General features: G+C 38.8%; 1 protein-coding gene across 23 annotated transcripts in view; it reads left to right on the top strand.

Moving 5' to 3' along the window:
• LOC106081014 (TLD domain-containing protein 2) overlaps nt 1-22,998 on the top strand; it is a 585,921-nt gene that overhangs the window by 452,452 nt on the left and 110,471 nt on the right. Inside the window, exon 1 of one of the 23 annotated variants that reach the window (XM_013242806.2) lies at nt 10,966-11,216. The exons of the other annotated variants lie outside the window; for them this stretch is intronic. Coding sequence (XP_013098260.2) covers nt 11,186-11,216 — 31 coding nt within the window. The 5' untranslated portion in view covers nt 10,966-11,185. Of the gene's footprint in view, nt 1-10,965; nt 11,217-22,998 lie in introns of those variants that run through there. 23 annotated transcript variants of the gene reach the window in all.

A 22,998-nucleotide genomic window follows, 5' to 3' on the forward strand; every position in this document is an offset into this window, starting at 1 on the left:
CTTTTTAGAGAGAAGTTTTACATGGCATAGTACCTCACAAATGTTGCCAGGATTAGGAGGGGAAAGCCACCTCTGAAAATTTTTTTCTGATGGATGGTCTAGCCGGGATTTGAACCCAGGCGTCCAGCGTCATAGGCGGACACGCTAACCTCTGCGCTACGGCGGCCTCCGATATGTATTGTATTTTTTTTATAGACATGTATGTACATTCGATGAAATAAGAGCTTGTTTAAATCGAAAGAGTTGCATATATTGCAGGTTTTATCCGATTTCACTGAAATTTGAAACAGGAAGTTTTACTATTCAAACCGAATATGGCCCATATCGGACCATAATTACATATAGCTACCATATAGACCGATATGCCGGTTTAGGATCTTAAGCCCGTAGCAGGCGCATTTATTCTCCGATTTAGTTGAAGATGGAAACGGTGAATTGTTTAAAGCCTCTCGATATTCGACTTACATGTGGTTCAGATCGGACAATGTTTAGATATAGCTGTCATATAGACCCACCTGTCGATTTAGGGTTTTAAGCCCATAAAAGCCGCAATTATTACCTGATTTCGCTGAAATTTGAAATGGTGAGTTGTTCTAAGCCTCCCGACATCCGAATCAAATATGGTTCAGATGAGACCATATTAAGATATAGCAGTCATATAGACCGATCTGCCGATAAAAGGTCTTAAGCCCATAAAAACCGCAATTATTATCCGATTTCGCTGAAATTTTAAATAGTGAGTTGATTAAAGCTTGCCGACATCCAACTCAAATATGGTTTGGATCGAACTATATTTAGATAAAACTGCCATATAGTCCGATCTTTCGATTTAGGGTCTTAATGGGTTTAAGAAAAAACAAAACCCAATTATTAACCGATTTCGCTGAAATGGTGAGATGGTGAGTTGTTCTAAGCCTCCCAACATCAGACCCAAATATGGTACAGATAGGACTATATTTCGATATAGCTGCCATATAGACGGATCTGCCGATTAAGGGTCTTAGTCCATAAAAGCGACATTTACTACCTGATTTCGATGAAAATTTACACAATGATTTGTATTAAGTCTCCCGTCATCCGACCAGAACATGGGCCAGATCAAACTATATTTGGATATAGCTGCCATATCCCAAATATGGTTTGGATAAGACTATATTTCGATATAGCTGCCATATAGACGGATCTGCAGATTAAGAGTCTTAGTCCATAAAAGCAACATTTATTACCCGATTTCGCTGGAAATTGACACAGTGACTTTTATTAAGCCTTCCGTCCTTCTCGGGACCTCAATCAAATATGATCCAGACCACCTACGATTTGCATATCATAATGGATATGGTAGTGAAATTTGTTATAAAAGAAGATGGTTTATTTATCCATGGTGGTGGGTATCCAAAGTTCGGCACGGCAAAACTTAACAAGTTTTTACTTGTTTTAATTAAATACGGATTTTTTCGATCATGATTGAAAAACATTAAATGATTATTTTTTTTAATTGAATCCGGACCATTTTGCAATTACGATCTTGATTGAAATTTTTGCGATTTTCAATTAAAAATTAATTGTTTCAACAATTTTTTTTAATTGATTTTGAAAATATACTCCGATCTCCACCATATTCAGGAAAGCTATGTTAGGGCCTAACACAACTCTTTGTTCAAATTCATCGGTTAAAAAATTCATCTTTTATGGGCTTAAGAAATAAAATCGGGAGATCGGTATATGTATACGGCAGCTATATCCAAATTTAGACCGATCTGAACCATATAGGGCATGAATTTTGAAGACCTTAAAAGGGCTCACTGTGCTTATTTTTAGCGAAATCGTACAATAAATGAGCTTTTTATAGGTCGAAGGTCTCAAATCTTGAGATCGGTGTATATCGAAGGTATATCTAAATATAAACCGATCTGGGCCATATTAAGCACGAATGTCGAAGTGCATAAAACAGCCCACCGTTTGAAGTTTCAGCGAAATGGATCCCAAGAACTTACCTCGGGAGATCGGTATATATGTCAGGTATTGTGTCAGGTTTCTCGCCATTCGTACTGAAAATGGTAAAAATCGGCCTATATTTAGATATATTGGGTTGCCCAAAAAGTAATTTCGGATTTTTTAAAAGAAAGTAAATGCATTTTTAATAAAACTTAGAATGAACTTTAATCAAATATACTTTTTTTACACTTTTTTTCTAAAGCAAGCTAAAAGTAACAGCTGACAACTGACACAAGCTGTGAAAAAATTTGTCAACGCCGACTATATGAAAAATCCGCAATTACTTTTTGGGCAACCCAATATAATTGATTGGTGGTCTGCCTTTAGTGAAGATGCAATATTAACTCAGGGATAGTCTTAAAATAGTCCCCAATGATGTATCGCACTGCGACACGACGTTCAGACTCGGCTATGAAAAGGAGGCCTTTTATCATTAATCTTATCTGAATTGGACAGCACGCAGTGATATGTGAGAAGTTTGCCCCTGTTCCTTAATGGAATGCTCATTGGCGAATTCGCCCATGAACTCCGAAATCTTAAAATTTGATACCAAATGTGCGCATTTTAGTACCATACAGTATTGCTAGTAAAGCAAAGCCGTATGACATCGAATCAATACTTCATGGTATGGATGAAATATACCAATATATGTAAATTAGTATAGTTCGTACAAGCCCTATTATCGAACAAGTACTGCTATTAAAGCCAAACTGTTATTGGTTTTAGTGCCAAACCGTTCTGGTTTCAATACCAATTTCGTTATCACTTGAATATTGATCTCCCTAATGAAGCACATTAAAAAAAACATTGAAGATTTATGTAATTATTCTCTCCACCTTAGGATGGGAGTTACTAATTTGGCAATTCTATTTGTAAAACATCTAAATATTGGCCTGAGACCCTACAAATTATATATATATTCGTGATCGTCTTGACATGTTAAGTCGATTTCGCCATGTCCGTCCGTCTGTCGAAAACACGCAAACTTTTGAAAGAATAAAGCTAGGCGCTTGAAAATTTGCTCAAATACCTCATATTAGTGTACCGATCTAGGATCTTGACTTTTTTAACCTCTAGAGGACGCAATTCTTATCCGATTTGACTGAAATTTTGTACGAGGTGTTTTGCTATGACTTCCATCAACTGTGCCAAGTATTGTTCAAATCGGTTCATAACCTGATACAGCTGCCATATTGACTTCTAGATCCTCTAGGGGGTGCCATTCTTTTCCAATTTGGCTGAAATTTAGCACATGTCGTTTTGGTATAGCTTTCAATATGGTCTAAATCGGTCCATAACCTGATATGGCTGACATTTAAACCGATCACCCAATTTAACTCTCTGAGCCACTGGGTGGTATTTTTTTATTACTTCTATAGCTTCATATATATTTGAAAAGGTCATTCAAAGAACTTGACAAATGCCATCCATGGTGAGGGGTATAGAAGATTCGGTCCTGCCCAACTAAGCACGCCTTTACTTGTTGTTATACCCACCACCATAGGATGGGGTCTTTCCGTTTGTAACACCTCGAAATATTGATCTAGGATCCCATAAAGTATATATATTCTTGATCGTCTCGAAATTCTGATTCAAACTTGTCATGTCCGTCCGCCCGTCCCCCCGTCTGTCGAAATCACGATAGCAGTCGAAGTCGTAGAGCTAGCCGCTTGAAATTTTGCACAGCTACTTTATATTGATGTAGGTTGTTGGGGATTGCAAATGGGCCATATCGGTTTAAATTTAGATATATAGCCCCCATATAAACTTCCATATTGGCCCCATGGAAGCTAAAATTTTTGTCTGATTTGTCTAAAATTTTGCACATAGTGTTTTTTTATGACTTCCAACAACCGGGATAAGTACGGTCCAAATCGATCAAGAACCCCATATAGCTCTCATATAAAGCCTCAATTTTCATCCGATATGGCTGAAATTTTGCTAATGGTGTTCTGTAATGACTCTCAGCAACTGCGCCAAGTACGGTCCAATTCGGTCTGTAACTAGATATATTGGGTTGCCCAAAAAGTAATTGCGGATTTTTCATATAGTCGGCGTTGACAAATTTTTTCACAGCTTGTGACTCTGTAATTGCATTCTTTCTTCTGTCAGTTATCAGCTGTTACTTTTAGCTTGCTTTAGAAAAAAAGTGTAAAAAAAGTATATTTGATTAAAGTTCATTTTAAGTTTTATTAAAAATGCATTTACTTTCTTTTAAAAAATCCGCAATTACTTTTTTGGCAACCCAATAGTTCCCATATTTTAGCAGAATCCATGGTAGTGGGTTTCCAAGATTCGTTCCGGCCGAACTTAGCAAGCTTTTACTTGTTTTCATTACAATGTCCATTTGGTACATCATTTTGGAGTGGGGCGACCCGCCCGGAAATAGATCTCAAACTTTTATATAAATTTCGTATTATACTCTAAAGAATCTTTCGTTTGAATCCCATATTGTCCCGATCGGCCTACATTTTCGTATCGGAGTGATTTTTGAGGTGGGCGGCTCCCATGGCAATTGACCGTAAATGTTTCTATAAATTTCGTGTGCTATTTCCAATAACCTTTCATTTGAAAGTCATATAAAAATTTTATTTTTGGGTGGTTTTTTGGGACGGGTCGGATGTCAAATTGTTATATCAAGTTCGTACTCTGCTCTTAAATAACTTTCATTGGATACCCATATTTGCCCAATCTGTAAACATGTCCGTTTGGGAGGGTTTTGGGGTAGGGCGTCCCTACGTTTATTTCGCCCTAAAATTTTATACCAATTTTGTGCTTTTGGGTTGCCATAAGGTAGCAAACAAAATTTCACTTAAATCGATGCATCCATCTCCGAGATCTGGCGTTTTGAAAATAATGGTTAGGGGAAGGGTCCGCCCCCCTCGAGGATATCACAAAATTAAGTTCTCTATTTTCACTGGGGGCTAAACTCTACCATCTGTGAATGTTTAATTTTTATATAATATATGCGACAAAATATTTTTTATACTACTCCTCAAGGGGAAGGCTATCATTTTTGGATATCGATTGGCTTTTCGCAGGTTTTTTGTCTTAGAAATTTTTTTACTAGGAATATGTGGATCTAAAAAGATGGGTCAGCAAAGGAACTATTCAAGGAGGAGTACTGTCTCCTCTACTTTAGCCAATATAGTCATTAACAATATGCCATTGTCTCTGGAAGAAAAAGGCGTAAAAGTGGTCGCGTACGCTGATGACGTGGCAATTGCGGCTAGGGGAACGTTTCCCAGCACTCTAAGAGATTTATTTCAGGAAAATGGTCTAGGTATAAATCCGTGCAAGACAGAAGTAGTTCTTTTAAGGAGAAGATACAAGTTGCCTACAGTGGAACCTGTCTCCTTGGGTGAAGAGAATGATCCATTTACAGAAAGCGCAAAATATCTGGATGTTTTGCTGGACAGGAAATTGAACTTCAAATCCAAAATTTTTGTAAGGGCAAGAAAGGCCACTCTTGCCCTATACACCTGCAAGGGAGCCATTGGCAAAAGTTGGGGATTTAGACCGCGTGTAATGCATTGGGTATATACTGCAGTTGTCAGCCCTATTATGCTATATGGTGTTGTGGTCTGGTGGACGGCACTTCAAAAATCCACCTACTGCTCAATACTTAACCGGATCCAAAGGATGGCTTGTTTGTTCATCACAGTCGCACTGAGGACGACACCATCTGATGCACTGAATTAAATGCCATCTTATGCCTCTGAACCACTGCCACCACCACGACCACTGCCGTGAGGGTAAAGGAGGATGTGGCGGCTACGTGCACGTTGTTATTCTTGATACAATATCCGATGTTCCCGGCAGTGTGGATTACATCCTAGCTGAGTCGCTTTTTGATAAAAATTACTGTACCACTATTCCTGATAGAACCGATTGGAACTACGATATCCCTGGTAACAGAAGTTACATAGACTTCTATACGGATGGTTCCAAACTAAAGGAACAGGTGGGCTTTGGGTGTACTCTAAAGATCTAGAACTGGTCATATCGAAAAGATTACCCAACCACTGAAGTGTGTATCAAGCTGAGATCCTTGCAATTAACGAAGTGATGGAATGGCTAAGATATAATGTCTTCACGACAATTGGCATACAGCCAGGCAGCTATGTAATCATTAAATCACAAAAACCGCCCTCGACTGTCGCAGATCTCTCAACGAGATGGCTGAACGGTTCAAAATTCACCTGTTCTGGGTGCCGGGCCACAGAGATATCGCAGGGAATTCTAAAGCAGACGAGCTTGCGAGACTGGGAACTACCTTACACACTCCAGGGACACTAGAATCTGTGGGTATGCCTCTAGCGACATGTAAGCTAGGTTTTCAGGACCAGGCCGAAGGACAACGAATGATAGATGATCACAAAAGAGCCTTATCTAGACTTGAAGAGGTCTATCGCTTTTCTGTCATTGACTAAAACAGATGTCTCAGTCATTGTGTTCGTCGTGACAGGTCACTGTCTAATCGGAAAACATGCTGACAGACTGAAGGTTGCCAGCAACGATTTTTGCAGAAACTGTGTGTGTGTCCCGCACTAGCAGTCAGAAGGTGTTCCACTTTAGGTTCTCATTTCTTTGAGAACCTGTCTGATTTAAAGTTATTGGGCTTTTTAAAGCGATCTGAATGGTTCAATGGTAAGAACTAGAAGGAATCTTCCTTCTTCTGTTCCTGTGGAATCACAATGAACGAAAACGTCTATGTGAGTCTGATGGCAGACTGCTACTTAAACCTAACCTAATCTACTATACTCGCAATTACCTGCCCGGGATTTTTTTTAGGGTAGGTCTGCATCCTATTATTTGTGCATACCCAAATTCTATCACTTGATTTTCTTATAGTCATGGTCGGTTTACATATATATTTCATTGTGAAGCATCTTTAACTTCAAGCTTGAATACCGGATTCATGCTCTACACACACACTTATATGATAACTCTCACTAAGGTGCGGAACGGCCTTGAAATTTAAAACACAAATATGTATTGCAGATTTGAACTCTTCTCCCATATGCCTTTAATTTAAGACTCACCCCGCAGATATTCAAAATTCACAAAAATCTTAATCTTAATGTTCACAATAACTTAACCCTTTTTGGTCTATTATTAATGGGGTACAAAATGTTACTATTTATTGATGGGCCGTATCACAAACACAGGTTGAGATGCACTTTTTTGCCTTTCATCTCTCTAATATTCAATATCGCTCAAATTTTCAAACTAACACTGATTTCCGTGAATTTACTAAAGATACTTTTTAAAAAGATCCTTTTTAAGGGTTGTCTTAAAAACACTGTTAATTTTTAAGCTTTTTACCAGAAATTGTACTTAAGTCTTGTTGGTAAATAACACAAGTTAATTCCTTTTTGGGCGTCATTTAAGAGATCTTTTAATAAAAATTTATACAAATTTCGAAACTTCATTTGATAATAACAAGGGATGAATGGAAAGTGAAACCTGGAACATACCAAAAAGTCCGATATAGCAGAATTACCCAACTTACTTATCTTGGAGTGCTGTTAAGTAATTTTTACATTTAAAGAAGCGAAATTTAAAGCCTTTTTGTTTTATTTTGATCAAAATCGCAATGCAAACATAAACCAGGGTCACATGGGGCCTTATAAAATAAGTCCGACTAGCCTCATAACAATTAATTTATGAAAAATGCATGTGTATGGTGACGTGACGTTCTACGCCAAAAAAATGGTATTAAATTGAAAAAAAGCCCCTGGGCACATCATCATGTACAGAAGGTGTAAAAATGTTTATACTGCTAATACACAATATGTCCTAAATCCAAAGTTTTCTGTTTTCTCTACTTCTTTATAATGCCTTCCTAATATCCAATCACTATTGGAGGTAAGATTGCATGCAATTAGCCTTTAGTGCCATCTAAGGTTAATAAAGTGACAGTATGTATGTTTGGCAACACTTACCTTTTTTTTTAACATGCAATTAGCCTTTAGTGCCATCTAAGGTTAATAAAGTGACAGTATGTATGTTTGGCAACACTTAACTTTTTAGTGTGGTAACATGCGTAAAAATCCAGATTATAGTTGCAATACATTCCGACAGGTGGCCACTATAAAATGAGATATTTACAAAAACACTGCGATTCATTCAAATAGCGCGAAAACGTTCTCAAAAGCAAAGAGTCATTAAATTGATACTCTTTGTTCAAAAGTACAGAATGTTTGAACAAAAGCAAAGACAATATGTTTCGTCATATGAATATTGTAAAAAAAAATCATAGAGGTTTACGTTAGTTCTATAAAGGAATTCTGTCAAATAAACCTATTTCAAATCTACATCAAGTTTTGCAAATATCGGTGTTAGAATATGGGAAAAACATTAACAACTTAACACCTGCAAATTTCGACTGGGGCGAACCTTATAAACCCTACACCATATGAAGTTCTTTGCATGGTTTTTGACCATTAACCAAAAAGGACTAAAAAGGGAAAATGCAAGGTCAAGCAATAAATCACATGGTTTTTTTATATTTGGATAAGATTTGTAGGTGCTCAAGAAGTCAAATCGAAATATTGGAAACTATGTCAGGAAATGGAGCGATTCAGACCACACTCGGCATGGATGTTCCTTAGGCGAAGTTATTGTTTATTAGAACTGTAACCTTCTCTAGGGACTTTAGATGTATAATCCGGAGATCGATTTATATAGGAACTGTATCAGGTAAAGAACCGATTTGAACCATACATGTCATTTGTGTAGGAGGAAAAATTGCAATTTGCCCATGAACATTCCATTAAGTAACAGGGGCAAACTTCTCACCTATCAATGAGTGCAGTCCTATTCAAGTTTAAGCTCAATGATAAGGGGCCTCCTTTTTATAGCCGAGTCCGAACGGCGTGCCGCTGTGCGGCACCTCTTTGGAGAGAGGTTTTACATGGCATAGTATTTCACAAATGTTGGCAGCATTAGGAGGGGAAAACCACCACTGAAAATTTTTTCTGATGGTCTCGCCAGGATTCGAACCCAGGCGTTCAGCGTCAAAGGCGGACATGCTAACCTCTGCGCTACGGTGTGTACGAGGCGCTATTTTATAAAGTTTGAACCAAAAGGGAAAACCATCCGCCCTCTAGACTTTCAAAGAATCAAATACAGAAATCTGTTTATATGAGAACCATATATAAACATGGATCGATCCAGCCCATTTTCAATGCCCAAATAACCTACATTGATGATGTTGTTGCTGTTGTAGCCATATTTTCTTGTAAAGGTGACGATCCTCGTCTAGCTCCTGTAGGTGAGCAATCTCGCCGCGGGAAGAGGGTGGCCATTGATTATTTAGAGGCGCTAATAATCTGCCTTGTCTTAACGAGCTTCATAGGCACTCAGTATTTGTGCAAGAGCCGGTGCCGCCCGACCCCTTACTGAGACTCTCCGCTCGATACCGTTAATTGTCCGCAACTGCCGTTGCAGCTACTCCGTATGGAGCATTCCACTATCCGCAACCTGTGGACGCGCCCAGTAGCTCGCAGCTTAGCTTCTCTCTAATGCGAAATCCGACGGTCTCATATCTTTGTCAGAACACAAACCAAAGCAAACAACAACACACAACAAACAATAGGAAGCAGAGTTGATTCGGTCCATTTGTAGTTAAAATTGTGCGAAATTTATCCTGATGCAGCGACATGTCGCTACTATTTTGCTCGTAGAACTCAGTACCACTTTGTTCGTTAACATTGTCATACAAGTGATTTTCCGAAAACTAATAAATTGATGCTTTTTCCCTACAGAGTTTAGTTTGCATAAAACAACGCTCAATTATGATTGACCCGATGAAGACCTTCTTCGGTAAAGACCACCACCTCAGTGTTCAACACACTGCACACAACATTATAAAAGTCTGCTTGACTAATAAATCGAAAAAGTTCGTTATTAAATTTTTTTCTTTCAAACGCCATCTGTTGTGAAAAATGGTAGCGCCAAGAATGTGTGCTTGGTGTAGATACGCCTTTCAAGTGGTGGTAGCACATAAATGTTTTTGACATGGCTTGGTTATGCATTCGTAAATTTAGTGTAAATCACAGACAGTAAATGAATAATAGATAAACCTTTGACTCTTAAGAGGCACCAAGTACAAAGATATATTTCTAAAACGAAGAAAATTAAGAGAAGAGAGAATTTCAACAGAACTGTGTATGAACAATGAATCCGATTGTGCACACTTTTTTGCTTTTAAACTTTAAATTACTTTTACAAAACACATTAACTTTCTTGTTACCTTTTTTTGTTAATTAAGTTAATTAACAAAAAAAAAGCAAAGTATTCTGTTCAGCTTTTTATTATTATAGTTCAGAACACTGACATACAAACAACACAAAATGGCGCGAACTACTAACACAAAATCAGAGTTGCACTAATCACTGATTTTGACTGATAGTACACTCAATATATTGTTGGGCAACTGGCACTACTTGTTAATGAATATATCTTGAGGAAAATGGCACAAAATCAAAGTGCCAACACTTGAAACCATTGTCGGCATTAATTTTGTATATTTTATTGGTTTTAATTGTTTTTGTTTATTTATTGGCGAAAAACTAATTTAAATAGAGAAAATAATAAGTAAAGATAAAAAAAGCTCGCGGTACAATTAAAAATTTCCTCCACTATTCCTAAAGCATAATACAATACCAACCTTTAAAGTAAATTGAGCAGCCGATTTCAGCAAAAAAAAATCGGACTTATAATAATATCTTAAATTATCACATCTTTCCCACTTTCTTCGAATATTTTACGTCCAACAAAATTGAACGATTTATCATGAACAAATCATAATTTATACTGCCGCCGTTTTGAATCGTCTCTGTCGACGAGCCGCCGCCGACGAAAAGCCTCGGTTCGTTCACTGCCTATGACACACCAAATCAGATGTTTATTATTGTTATTCTTTAACTCTTTCGTTTGACAACTCGGCCTGGTTTGGCAAGAGGAAAAAAAAAACATCAAAAGTCAATGAATCAAGAACAAGTTTTGATTAAAAACTAGTGTCTGTGTTGTGGCAAAAATCACTCTGAAAACGAAACGAATAAATATTTATATTTGTAACGGAAATAAACATTTAACTAAAGCAATTTTTAATCTGTTTACCGAGACTGACGAAAAACAACGAACAACCAAATCGAACGATAACTTCATAATCATCATCGTCATGCATACGGCTGTGTTTTGGCGCAACGGAGGTGACCATTTGTTATTTTTGTAATTTAGCACCCGTTCTCCCACAAATTAATTCTTATTTGTTTTAATTAATACACCATATTTCAGAAAATATCTTTAACTCCTCAATGTGTTTTGCCGCTGTTGTTAGTGTTTTTGTGTGTGTGTGCGTATTTCTAATGGCCTTAACAAACACCAGCGATAATGTTTAGCTCAATGGCGTAGTTAAAATATTTTGAACGAGGAGAGGAAAATTCTAGTGTTTGGTCATAGGAACAATTTATTTTAAATAAAATCGTTTCGTGTATGAAATACGATACAGTGTTCAGTGTTGGCAATGGGTGATTCAAAAAATGAACTTATAATGATAAACCCCAATTTTTAATGTTTATTTGGTTTATGAACAATTACAACAATTTCATTCTGTAATCTTGTTATGTCAGGAAGCCAAGTCGGCGTTGTTGTTGGTAGCTGTAGCGAACCTCGTCGAATTTCTATATGAGAGCGAACTCGTTCCGGACCACAGGACCCATCATCACGTGAACATGATGACCATTGATTATTTAAGTGCGCCAGTTCGCCTTGTCATATCGAGTATCATAGGCACTCTTCACTGAGACCTTCTACTCAATACCGCTGATAGACAACTACTGCAGTTGCAGCTTTTGCTACGGAGCATCCCATTATGCGCAACCTGTGGACGCGCCTGGTAGCTCTGCACAAATCAAAGTCCCAACCGGTGCTCATGTTATCCCGTGCCGGGATTCAGATACATTATTTGTGTTTATGCAGGATCTTATCGTGTTCCCTTTTGGAATCAATCCATCCTTTCAGTGTAATTGATAAAACTGCCTGAGAATTATATTGGAAAGAGCTTCAAGTTAGGAAAAGTGAAGAACACCTGCTTTACCTCATTCTCATCCACACCACTTTGCTGGTAATCATTATATGGGATTCCCATGGGTGTCGCCATAGGGTCTATCGCGGTTGCGAATAGTGGAATGCTCCATACGGAGTAGCTGCAACGGCAGTCGCGGACACTCAGCGGTATCGAGCGGAGAGTCTCAGTGAGAAGCCGGGTGGTACCAGCTCTTGCACAAATACTGACTGCCTATGATGCTCGATATGACAAGGTGAGTTATTGGTGCCTTTAAATAACCAATGGCCACCTCGTTCCCGCGGCGATCGGTTCTTTGGATCGGAACGTTCACAGAAGCTTAACGCCACCTCCATATGAAAATGTGGCTGCAACAACAACAACCGCGGTATGGCATTCATAAAGCCCAAAATTGATTTTGGGCCTTATGACCGTTGGGCGTTATGACAGGTCACCATAAAGAACTCACTTCCTCGAATTCATGACCTTGAGCGTTGTTTTACTGTCCAGATAAAATGGATGATATTAATTTTGGTCCTTATGACCGATGGGCGTTATGACAGTATCGAATTACTTCGATACGTTCGTCTACGCTAAGCTCTTTGCGGCATAGTCTCCAGCCGAGACTAAAAACATTGATTACGAACTTTTTGTGTGATAGCCAATCGAATGCTATTTTTTTAATGTTTGATGTTATCGCAGCAGCATGAAAAAAATATGGTGGTGATTTACAACCATCCACCAGTGACGTCAGGAAAAGGATCTTCATGATCTTGAGCGAGAGGTCTGGCACTACAAAATGGTGTCTCAAGCATCGTTTTAGAATATCTAAATAGCATTCACAGGCATATAGTTGTGGAAGAAGTGAACAGCTACCGAGTGAATGCCATTCTTGGAGACCAGTACCTGTAGAAGCCAACCTCTAGGAAAACCAGAGTAGCTTTTGGTACTTTTGCAGGCGCCTACTGGAATAGGATTGACGCCAACGTGCTACATGTTTGTCCAGCATTTAACCTTGGACCACACGACGCACTTTACTGTTCTTCGCTAAGCCAATCCTACCGAGTTCTTAGATCTGGATATTTAACAGACACAACAACAACCAGACTATTCCGCTCCCCTGAACGATCGTTATTGCCATTAATGTGATTGATGATTTTCAATCTTTTGTTCCCTTCACTGTAAGTTTCTTAAGCGTTGATAAAGTTCCGAATAAATGAAAAGGCAAATTAACTTATATGATAATTGGGAGACATGATTAGGGCCAAACTCCTCTTGAAATGATCATAATGCAAATTTGCCGATGAATATTCAATGAAAAACAGGGGTAAACTTCTCAGATATCAATGAGCTCTGTCCAACTCAGGTTTTTGGCTTAATAATTAGGGCACCCTTTTTTATATCCGAGACCGAACGAACTTGCCAAAGTATCTCACAAATGTTACCAGAAAAGGGAGGGGATAACCACTGCTGAACATTTTTCTGGTGTTCTCGAGTAAAGCATCATGCCAGCCTCTGCGCTACGGTGGCCTCCTAATAATCGCGAAAGCTGTGTACAATTTAGGCATCTATTATTCTGCAATTGAATTACATTTCACCTCTGTTAGGTAAAACACTCACATGAAAGGTGAAGTCGACTGCAAAACTTCGGATAATCGCGTGGTTTCCTGATATCCGTTGCTAAGGTTCTTCGATACGACCTGCTTATGTAAATTTGTACCAGTTGGACGCCAAATAAAATGAGACTGGTTAGCTCCCAAACAATGCTATAATATTTAATAATTTTACTAACTGTTTGATTTCTTTGTCCAGCTGAAGCCAAAGGTTTTATTTCAGGGTGCAATAAATTGAATTAGGTTTCTATCTAGTCCGTCATATGAATATAATATGTTGAAAAGAACCTTGAGTTATTTTGTTTTTAAGATATCTGCTTTCCCCTGCCGTTTCAGGAGTGAGAGACGATTGCGGTGTGACCATGAGTGTATGCGTGTATGACATTTAGTTTATTTAGAAGACGTTTTTATCTTAATTTGTGTAGTAAATTTTTGTTAATTTTCAACCAGCTACCTTATAAAGTCACATTTTTGGATTGTTTATGGTTTTTGCAGAATACTGATAAAATTCTAAACAGAAAGTAAGCGATTTATTTGTCACAGAGACTTCGTTTTTCGTCATATTTAAATTGTTGTTAATACAAAAAATGTAATAGGTGGTTTTACTGCAGACCCCCCAACCTTGCGTTCTTATCATTGTTCTAATTAGGCGTTTGTCAATCTTTAATTCGAATTTTGTGAACAACGCGGGTGAGCTGTTCACACATGAAAAAAGTAGGGATAAGCACATGTTGTTGGTTTAAAACTTATTTTATTTCCACTGCCTGTTTTTAATTTTGGCTGTGAATTAATCGATAGGAAACCCTTAGACATACTATTTGAACTTCGTTTCCCATAGTAACGTCTAATTAACTAATTGGAAATGTATATCAAAAAAGCGTAGTTACATATGAATGTGGATGCATTTAGCTGAGAGGTTTTTTCTTAAATATAGCACATATCCACTTTTTTGTTAATTTAAGGCATATCGTTATAAACCAATGAGTGTATAGACTATTCAGCAAATGTTTAAAAACTCCTCTAGGTAGAAAGAAATCAAATTTGAAGTCGAAATATAGCAGGCGATATCAACCAAAAACTTTTGATTTAGGTTAGGTTATAGTGGCAGTTTTATAATTGTGAAGCTACCTCGGCAGTGAATTGAATCTACCACCAGGCACACTATCACCTCGGTTACAGTAGGTGGTCTTAAGGCCTGGTTATGCTCTCGTAAACATACCGTAAATGTAGGAAATCGTGTCAGCTGTTTTGTTTTGCTTTATAAAAACACTTGCAAACGATTACCGAACGTCTGTCGACCGTAGCAGAAAGTAGAATTCAGTAAAAATAAAAATGTACATTCCGTTTTTGTGTCAGGTGATAATCTGCGGAATTTATTACAATTTATTTTTAACAACAGAGGTTGATTGGGTAGCCCACCATGAAAAGGTGGCCAGGCTGACTTGTAGTCAAAAGTTAATGAAAAAGTGAGACATATGTGATAACAATAAACTGCAAGAAGAGAGTAAGGGGTGAGCGCCAACACGGCGCTGTCGTATCCGCTAATCTATGTTAGCACTATGTCGTGAAACTGGGGTCAATTCAGGAATTCCTCATCACACGCACTTCGACCTCACTGTACTAGAGCCCACGGCCTAGAGGGCCGCCATATACACATACTGATTTCCACCCGGCGCGTGATGTTTATAAGCACCTAATCAGTTGAAACTCTGAGCTCCAATTCGTTTGGTGTTAATTGTCATTGCGAGAAGCTCAGCTAAGAGCTAACGGGCGAGTCCACAGGTTGCGATTAGTGAAAGGCTTCGTATACGGAGTAACTGCAATTGCAGTCACGGACAATCAGCGGTATCAAAGGGAGAGTCTTCGTGAGAGGCCGGGCAGCAACGACTCTTGTTTAAATACTGAGTGCCTGTGATACTCGACGTTATAAGGCGATCTTTTGGCATCTTTTGATAACCAATGGCCATAACGTTCCCGTGGCGATCGATGAGTTTGACGAGAATCGCTACCTCCACACACAAATGTGGCTACAACATCAGCAACAACAACTTATTTCGAAAACTGTAAATCCTTCCCAGAATTTCTTTTGCGTCTATGGTTATGGCGCATAGCTCTCCCTGAAATGTTGTGTGTGTCGTAGTATAGCCATAATCCAGTCCCTGTCTACTAAACCCTCCTCAGTCTGCCCACCGCATCCATAGTGTCCCGAAGAGAAACTTGGCCGTATTCTGTCTCCCCGTGCGGCTCAGGGCGGTGACTGTCGACCCATCTCCTCGTTGTTAAATGCCCTCTCAATGTTCGAGAAGGCCGCCATCGCGTACTCCTTCAGTTGGAGAGACGTCTCAACTTCTCGCATTACTGCGTGGAAGGCCGTCTTTTCCCACCTGCCCTTGAGTTATGCCTAAAGTTCTTTGACGTCAGACCCTTTCGCACCTTCAAGTCTTTTTTGTTAAAAAAAATTGTTTTGTTTGAAATGACAAATGCTACGTTTTGTAATAAGCATAATTGCCTCTTTACATTTACGATACATTTGTGCTACAATTTACAAGAGCTTAACCAGGCCTTTAGGGTTTTTGTGGAATTTGACGTGACCAATTTGTTAGTCCACTGTCAATTAATTTTTTCTCTTAGAAAAGAAAAGACATAAATTGACTTAGCGAATTTCTATAAAAAGGCAAATGGAAATTGGTAATAAAATTAGTTTTCCCATACTCTATTTTTTATTCCCATGTAATTTTTTTTGTCCATGCCATTGTCCATACAAATGTTTTCCTCGTTTCTGATGTTCAAGCATATAATTCGAATGTACGTACGTACGTACACATGTAAATATACAAATGTGTTATTTGGCTTGTTTACCATGTCTGTTTTTTAAGTCTTCCAAGTACAATGCCAACATGTGTGTTTTAGAATAAATACGACTTCAGTTTGCTTCCAGCCGATAAAGTGTATGTTTTATGTATGAAAGCTTCGAAAGGTGTGCACTACACGCGGATGATGGATGGTTGCAGCCGCGCCATAAACATTCCAAACAGAGTCTTTGATAACATACGAAAACAATTGTTTTTCGACCAAAATAGCGTTGGAAATGACTAAATGACTTACCTACATATCTGGCTGACACAGAAGCTACGACTCTATGTTCGAACTTATATTTTATTATGCGCTTTGGTGTTGTTGTTCATGTGTGCAAGTAGAGGCAGCGATAATCGTGAAGCTCCTGTAGGTGAGAAAGTTCGTCCTTGGCATATGGAGTATCACAAGCACTCAGGTGCTAACAGGCCTCTCACTGTTGCATGATCTAGACGTTGTATAACCCCAGAAGGACTACCTAGATCCGTTATGGTTAGAGCTGCAACGCGGAGGTTCGCATAATATCACACGCTTGATGGTAGGAAGGAGTTAAATCGACGGCCAACCTGTTTACAGGCACCATCTTAAGTAGTTATGAGGAAAACTGTCCATTGACCTACCTGGGTAGGAGATCACAGTACATGGATTCGATGAAGCTAAATTAGATTGCGAGAAGACTCTTCAAAAAGATGAATAGAATCAAGTATGAACTGGGACCTGTACAGGCAAACCCTGAACAAGTACAAGAGATAAGTAAGCTTGGCCAAGAGGATCTCATTGAGTTTGTGAAAGTCCTACAGGTTTCGCAGGATCTTCTCTAAGGACCCTTTGAAAGCGTTCTAAAGAATGACGTTACCTTCACATGCAACGCGCTTTCTACGTTAATCAGTTGTTGCTGATGTGGTAGTAGTGTGTAGTACACTTAAGGACTCCATCGGTTCAATCCGAAACTTATAATCGGTTGCCATGGGATTGGGTTGATCAGTTGTGGCTTGTGGATCGATGTACTCGGACGACCTCGACGTCTCTCGGTAACAACACAGTGCCGAGGCACTGCCGGCGGTTGATGACATAATAGCGGAGGGAATGATAGGCTTGGCGGCGAATTCGTTTAAACTTTACAAGTTGGCGGAATCGGATGGCATACTGCCTTATATGTTGCAAAATGCAGTATTTGATTTGAGGTGATTTTTAGAGGCTGCGTTTTACTAAACTACGTGTCAACGCGAAGGCGTGAAAAGCGAACCACTTCCTGCTCAAGAACTGCCAATTAGTCTCTCATCCTTTATCTTAAAGACTGGTTAGACTACCTGAGGCGCATATAATTCATTGTTATTACGAGAAGCTTAGCTGCGAGCTACTGGGCGTGTCCACAGGTTGGGGATAGTGGAATGCTTTGCAGCTGCAATTGCAGTCGCAGACACTCAGCGGTATTGAGCGGAGAGTCTCAGTGAGAGGCCATAGGCACCATACGCCTATAATGCTAAATATGACAAGGCGAGTTATTGACGCCTTTAAATAACGATGGCCACCCTGTTGCTGTGGCGATCGGTCCTTGGACCAAAATGAGCCTGCTCACCTATAGGAGCTAGACCACCACACATAGACACGAGGCTACAACAACAACAAGAACCGATCGCCGCCGGAACGATTTGGCTATTAGTTATTTAAAGGCTGCAATAATACGCCTCCACTCGATATCGCTCACTGTTATCGTCTGCAGTTGCAGCTACACCGTATACAAAATATTCCGCTGCCAGCAACCAGTGGACGTGACCGATGAGTTGAGCCTCTCGTAATGACGATGAACACCACACAAATCAGAGTTCCAACCCGTGTGGGGCTCATTGTCATCGCGTGCAGGGTATAAAAGAAATGGGGATAGGGAGCTTCACTTTGGAGGCTTTCTTGGACATTTAATGTCATTTTAACAATCTGAAGATGGAATCTATACATGGCTCCCTGGTTGACATAAGGATGTTGTATTGGTTTGATACATTACTGAAAGGGCAGATCATAATCATGGTGAATGGCACCATCATAATCATGGTGAGTGGCTGCTTTCTTTCTATGCTTATGGAAAGCTACTGGCATAAACTCCAGGTTACTGCGGTTTCTAAGGCCCTAGGTGTATTTTTCGTACGTACCGGATTGGCTAATGTGCATTGTACTATTGTAAATCTCATTAGATCTTCCAACGCCAAAGCGGGGCTACGCTACGCAGACAATGTTATAATACTTCTAAGCGGTAAGGATCCTAAAAAGCTATGCAGAAAGGCCGAAAGGATCTTGGAGAGAGCATACGACTGGGCTAGAATAGGGTCTCAATGAAATCTGCGTGTTCACAAGGAAGACAAATTCGACGCACAACATTTCCTCAACAAAACAATTTCGTTATCTGACAAGGTCAAATACTTATGTGTGTTCTTGGACAGGAAACTGAATTGGAAGTGTCACATTCAGGAGCGTACCGATAAGACTCACAGATGTTGGACATTATGTATACGGGCCGTAGGCTCGAAATTGGGACTGAATCCGATGATAGTACCCTGGATCTACAAGAGCGTGATTAGACCAATACTTGCTTACGCCTCAGTAGTTTAGTGGACTGCTATGGAAAAAACTGCAACATAAGGATCATACAACAGATTCAGAGAATATGTTGTCTTGGCATAGGCGGAAAACATCCAAAAGCTGAGAAGACGACGTTATTACTGAAAGGAAGTAAGAAAATGGTCAGCATAGCTTTCGCTTCACTTACGCAAAATAGGTGTGGCAAGTGATAACTTGTGTAGGACGTGTGGGGAAGATGATGAAAAGTTGGAGCATTTCCTATGTCACTGCCCATCTTTCGCTGCTAACAGACACCTTTGGACCGGAACGTGCTTGCTCAGCTATAGGAGCTAGACGAGGATTGCCACATCTACATGAAAATGTGACTACAACAACAACAAATTTTCCCAGAAAACTCTTTGAAGGCCAACGTGGCGCAGAAAGAGGTTTCTAAAAAAATTACAGCATTTCAGACAAATCAGGATGGTGGGGACACCGTATCAGAGATGAACCGACTTGGGACGTTGTATGGAAAATAAAGAGGGATTTTGTTAATAGCAAATTCCTGACAGGCATTTTCTTTCTCGAGGTTACTTTTTTAATATTTAGAGGGCACAGCAAGCCGGTTACTGGCTTAGGTGTATGTCCATAGTAGCATGGAGCGGATTAACATCTGCACCCTCTTTTTATTAAATTAACCTAACCTTAGCCCCCATTTTTGAACCCTCTATAATCACCAGATTAAGTGAATTTTTTTGCTTTGTTTTTGCTGCGGCATATGTAAATATGCAAAATTTTTAAAAACAAATTAATCTAATGGTGTATTCAAACTTTTTTGTCTGCATCCCAAAGAAAACATCATATTTGCAACAGTCTACGTTCGACTTCTTTTTATTTTAGCTTATTCTGCATTAATCAGTATGCATTAGTATTTTTTAAATGACTGTGACTGTATTTAAATAGATTTATAAGATTTTTTGCTCAGAAAATGATTCACAATTCCCCATCGCATGCTACAGGGTACAAAAAGTTGATAATACCATTTGAAACATGGAATAACATTTTGGTCGAAAAAAAAACAAAAACAATGTGCCATTTATAAACAAAAAACACTGCTCAATTTAATTTTTTTTATCCGGATAATGTAACTTGAAAAACTAGCAGCCGTATTCATAAAAACCTTAAAATAGGTTTATAAAGGAAATCTGTAAAATAAACCTATTTCAAAGCTACATTGAGTTTTGTAAATACCGGGGAAAGATCACAAAATAAACTAGGTATTCGAAAACATTCGAAAAGTATTTAATATTATTATTTCAAAATATTCTTAGTAAAAAAGAAAGTAATATGACAAAATACAAAATTTGCAGTATGATAAAATATTTGAGTTCCCAACTAGATAAAAAAGAGAATGAAAAAGAAAAAAAAAACACCTGAATGTATGTGTATGTATGTATGTAATTCATCAACGCAGCCAAAGTAATAAAAAATAGGATTACCGCTATGTAGGTGTTGCCAAATAACGGAATAATCTTTTTCGATAAGTGTTATCTGAAATCGAAAACTCTTTTTAAGTTTTTACGAAGACAGTTGTATTATCTGGCAATTCTAACTTGAAATGGCTTTTTCAAATAGGCTTTGGCCATAGGAATGTTTATTTGATATCACCGCATACGACCAAAAGTAAATGAAACCGGGTGTTGCGCTTTCAATATTTTGTGGAAAAATATCAGACATCTGAAATCAATAACATCTGAAATCAAGGAACATCCCAAAAATCGTTCAACATAAGGAGATACATGGGTATAGCGATAAATTGAATACATATAACGGCCTTACTCGATTTACTTTATGTGCATCTATTTTGGTGGCCTTCACTAAACATGTGATTAACAGACAAAAAATATGATAATCGACCGTCATGAACATACATGGTTTTAAGAACGTCCCCAATTTGAATTCGTTTCATTTGAGTTTTGGTATGATTAAATAGAACAAATAAAATCGTACTAAGTTCGGCTGGGCCGAATTTTATATACCCTCCACCATGGATCGCATTTGTCGAGTTCTTATCCCGGTGTGTCTTTTTAAGTAAACAAAGGAAAGGAAAGGATAAAAGAATTGCTATGCTATTGGAGCTATATCAAGTTATGGTCCACAGTAAAAGTAATTGTGTAAAATGTCAGCCAAATCGAATAAGGATTTCGCCCTTTAGGGGCTCAAAAAGTAATATAGGGAGATCGTGTTATGGGGGAGCTGTTTTAGGTTATAGACCGATTCAGACCATATTTGACATGTATGTTGAAGGTCATGGGAGCAGCCGTTGTAGAAAATTTCACCCAAATCAGATAATAATTGCATCCTAGAAAGGCTCAAGAAGTCACGATCCCAGATCGGTTTATATGGCAGATATATCAGGTTATGGATCGATTTGAACAATACTTTGCACAGTTGTTAAAATTGAGCCCTGTAGTGGCTCAAGAAGTCAAGATTCAAGATCGGTTTATATGGCAGCTATATCAAAACATTTACCGATATGGTCCATTTACAATTCCAACCGACCTATACCTATGGGAAGCATTTGTGCAACATTTCAAGCGGCTAGCTTTACTCCTCCGAAAGTTAGCATGCTTTCGACAGAGACACGGACGGACGGACATTGCTATATCGACATAAAATGCCATGGCGATGAAGAATATAAATACTTTATGCGGTCTGAGACGAATATTTCGCGTTGTTACAAAGAGAATGACCAAATTAGTATACCCCCATCCTATGGTGGAGGGTATGAAAATGTTAGTTGGTTAAGGGTATATTCAAGTCGTGTTTGCAGGCCTATACTTACGTTTAATACTTTGTGAGAATAGTTAAAAATTGTTCTTTGTCTTTGTTAAAATGTATAAGATCTCTATTTAATATGCCTGACAAACGATACGTAGTAGTGCTTCAGCCACTTGAATTGTTACTGCTTCACATTTATTGTTGAGGTAAAAACTCCGTAAAATTTGAGTGTAATGTTTAGTGCCCTCTACGAAACAATAAATAGTGAGTGAAATATAAATATTCCAATTAATTGAATGATTCCGTCATGCAAGTTTGAATTTAGCTCAAATATGTCTTTGGATTGGATAAATAAATAGTTGATTCATCGATCAATTCTGTTAAAATTTCTTTGGATATGTCTGTGGATTTCCCATTACATGCTCCCAAGAGTTGTTCGAGCCGTGACTGCTAAATTCGTGGCCACTAGGCTTCAGTGATTCTAGTCTCAACACCTATTACTATAGGATACATTTAGAAGTAGGAAAATATATGGACAGTATCTAGGAAGGACATAGTATAACTTCTACTGGATACAAATTTCCCACCGTCACGGGATAGCTGTAAGCACCACACAGGCTGGAGTTTTGAAGTCTGATCTGTGTGGTGTTCGTCGCTGCCACATAAAGCTTAGCTGCGTGCTAATAGGCGTGTCCACAGGTTGCGGATAGTGGAATGTTCCATATGGAGGAACTACAACGGCAGACGTGGACAATCAGAGGTATCGGGCGGAGAGTTTCATTGTGAGGCCGGCTGACACCGGCTCTTGCATAAATACTGAATGCCTATGATGCTCGATATAAAAAGGCGAGTTATTCGAGCCTTTAAATAACCAATGGCCAACCAGTTCCTGCGGCGATCGGTGCTTTGGACCGGAACAAGCTTGCTCACCTACAGGAGATTGGCGAGAATTGCCACCTTCACACGAAAATGTGGCTACAACAACAATAAATTTTCCCAGAAAACTCTCTGAAGGGTAATGTGGTGCAGAAAGAGGATTCTAAAGGAATGCCAGCATTTCAGACAAATCAGGACGCAGAATTTGCACTGCGATTGGCCCCGTTTCGATGATTAATTTAGGATGATGAT

Source organism: Stomoxys calcitrans, chromosome 2 (genome assembly GCF_963082655.1).
Source record: "Stomoxys calcitrans chromosome 2, idStoCalc2.1, whole genome shotgun sequence".
NCBI lineage: Eukaryota > Metazoa > Arthropoda > Insecta > Diptera > Muscidae > Stomoxys > Stomoxys calcitrans.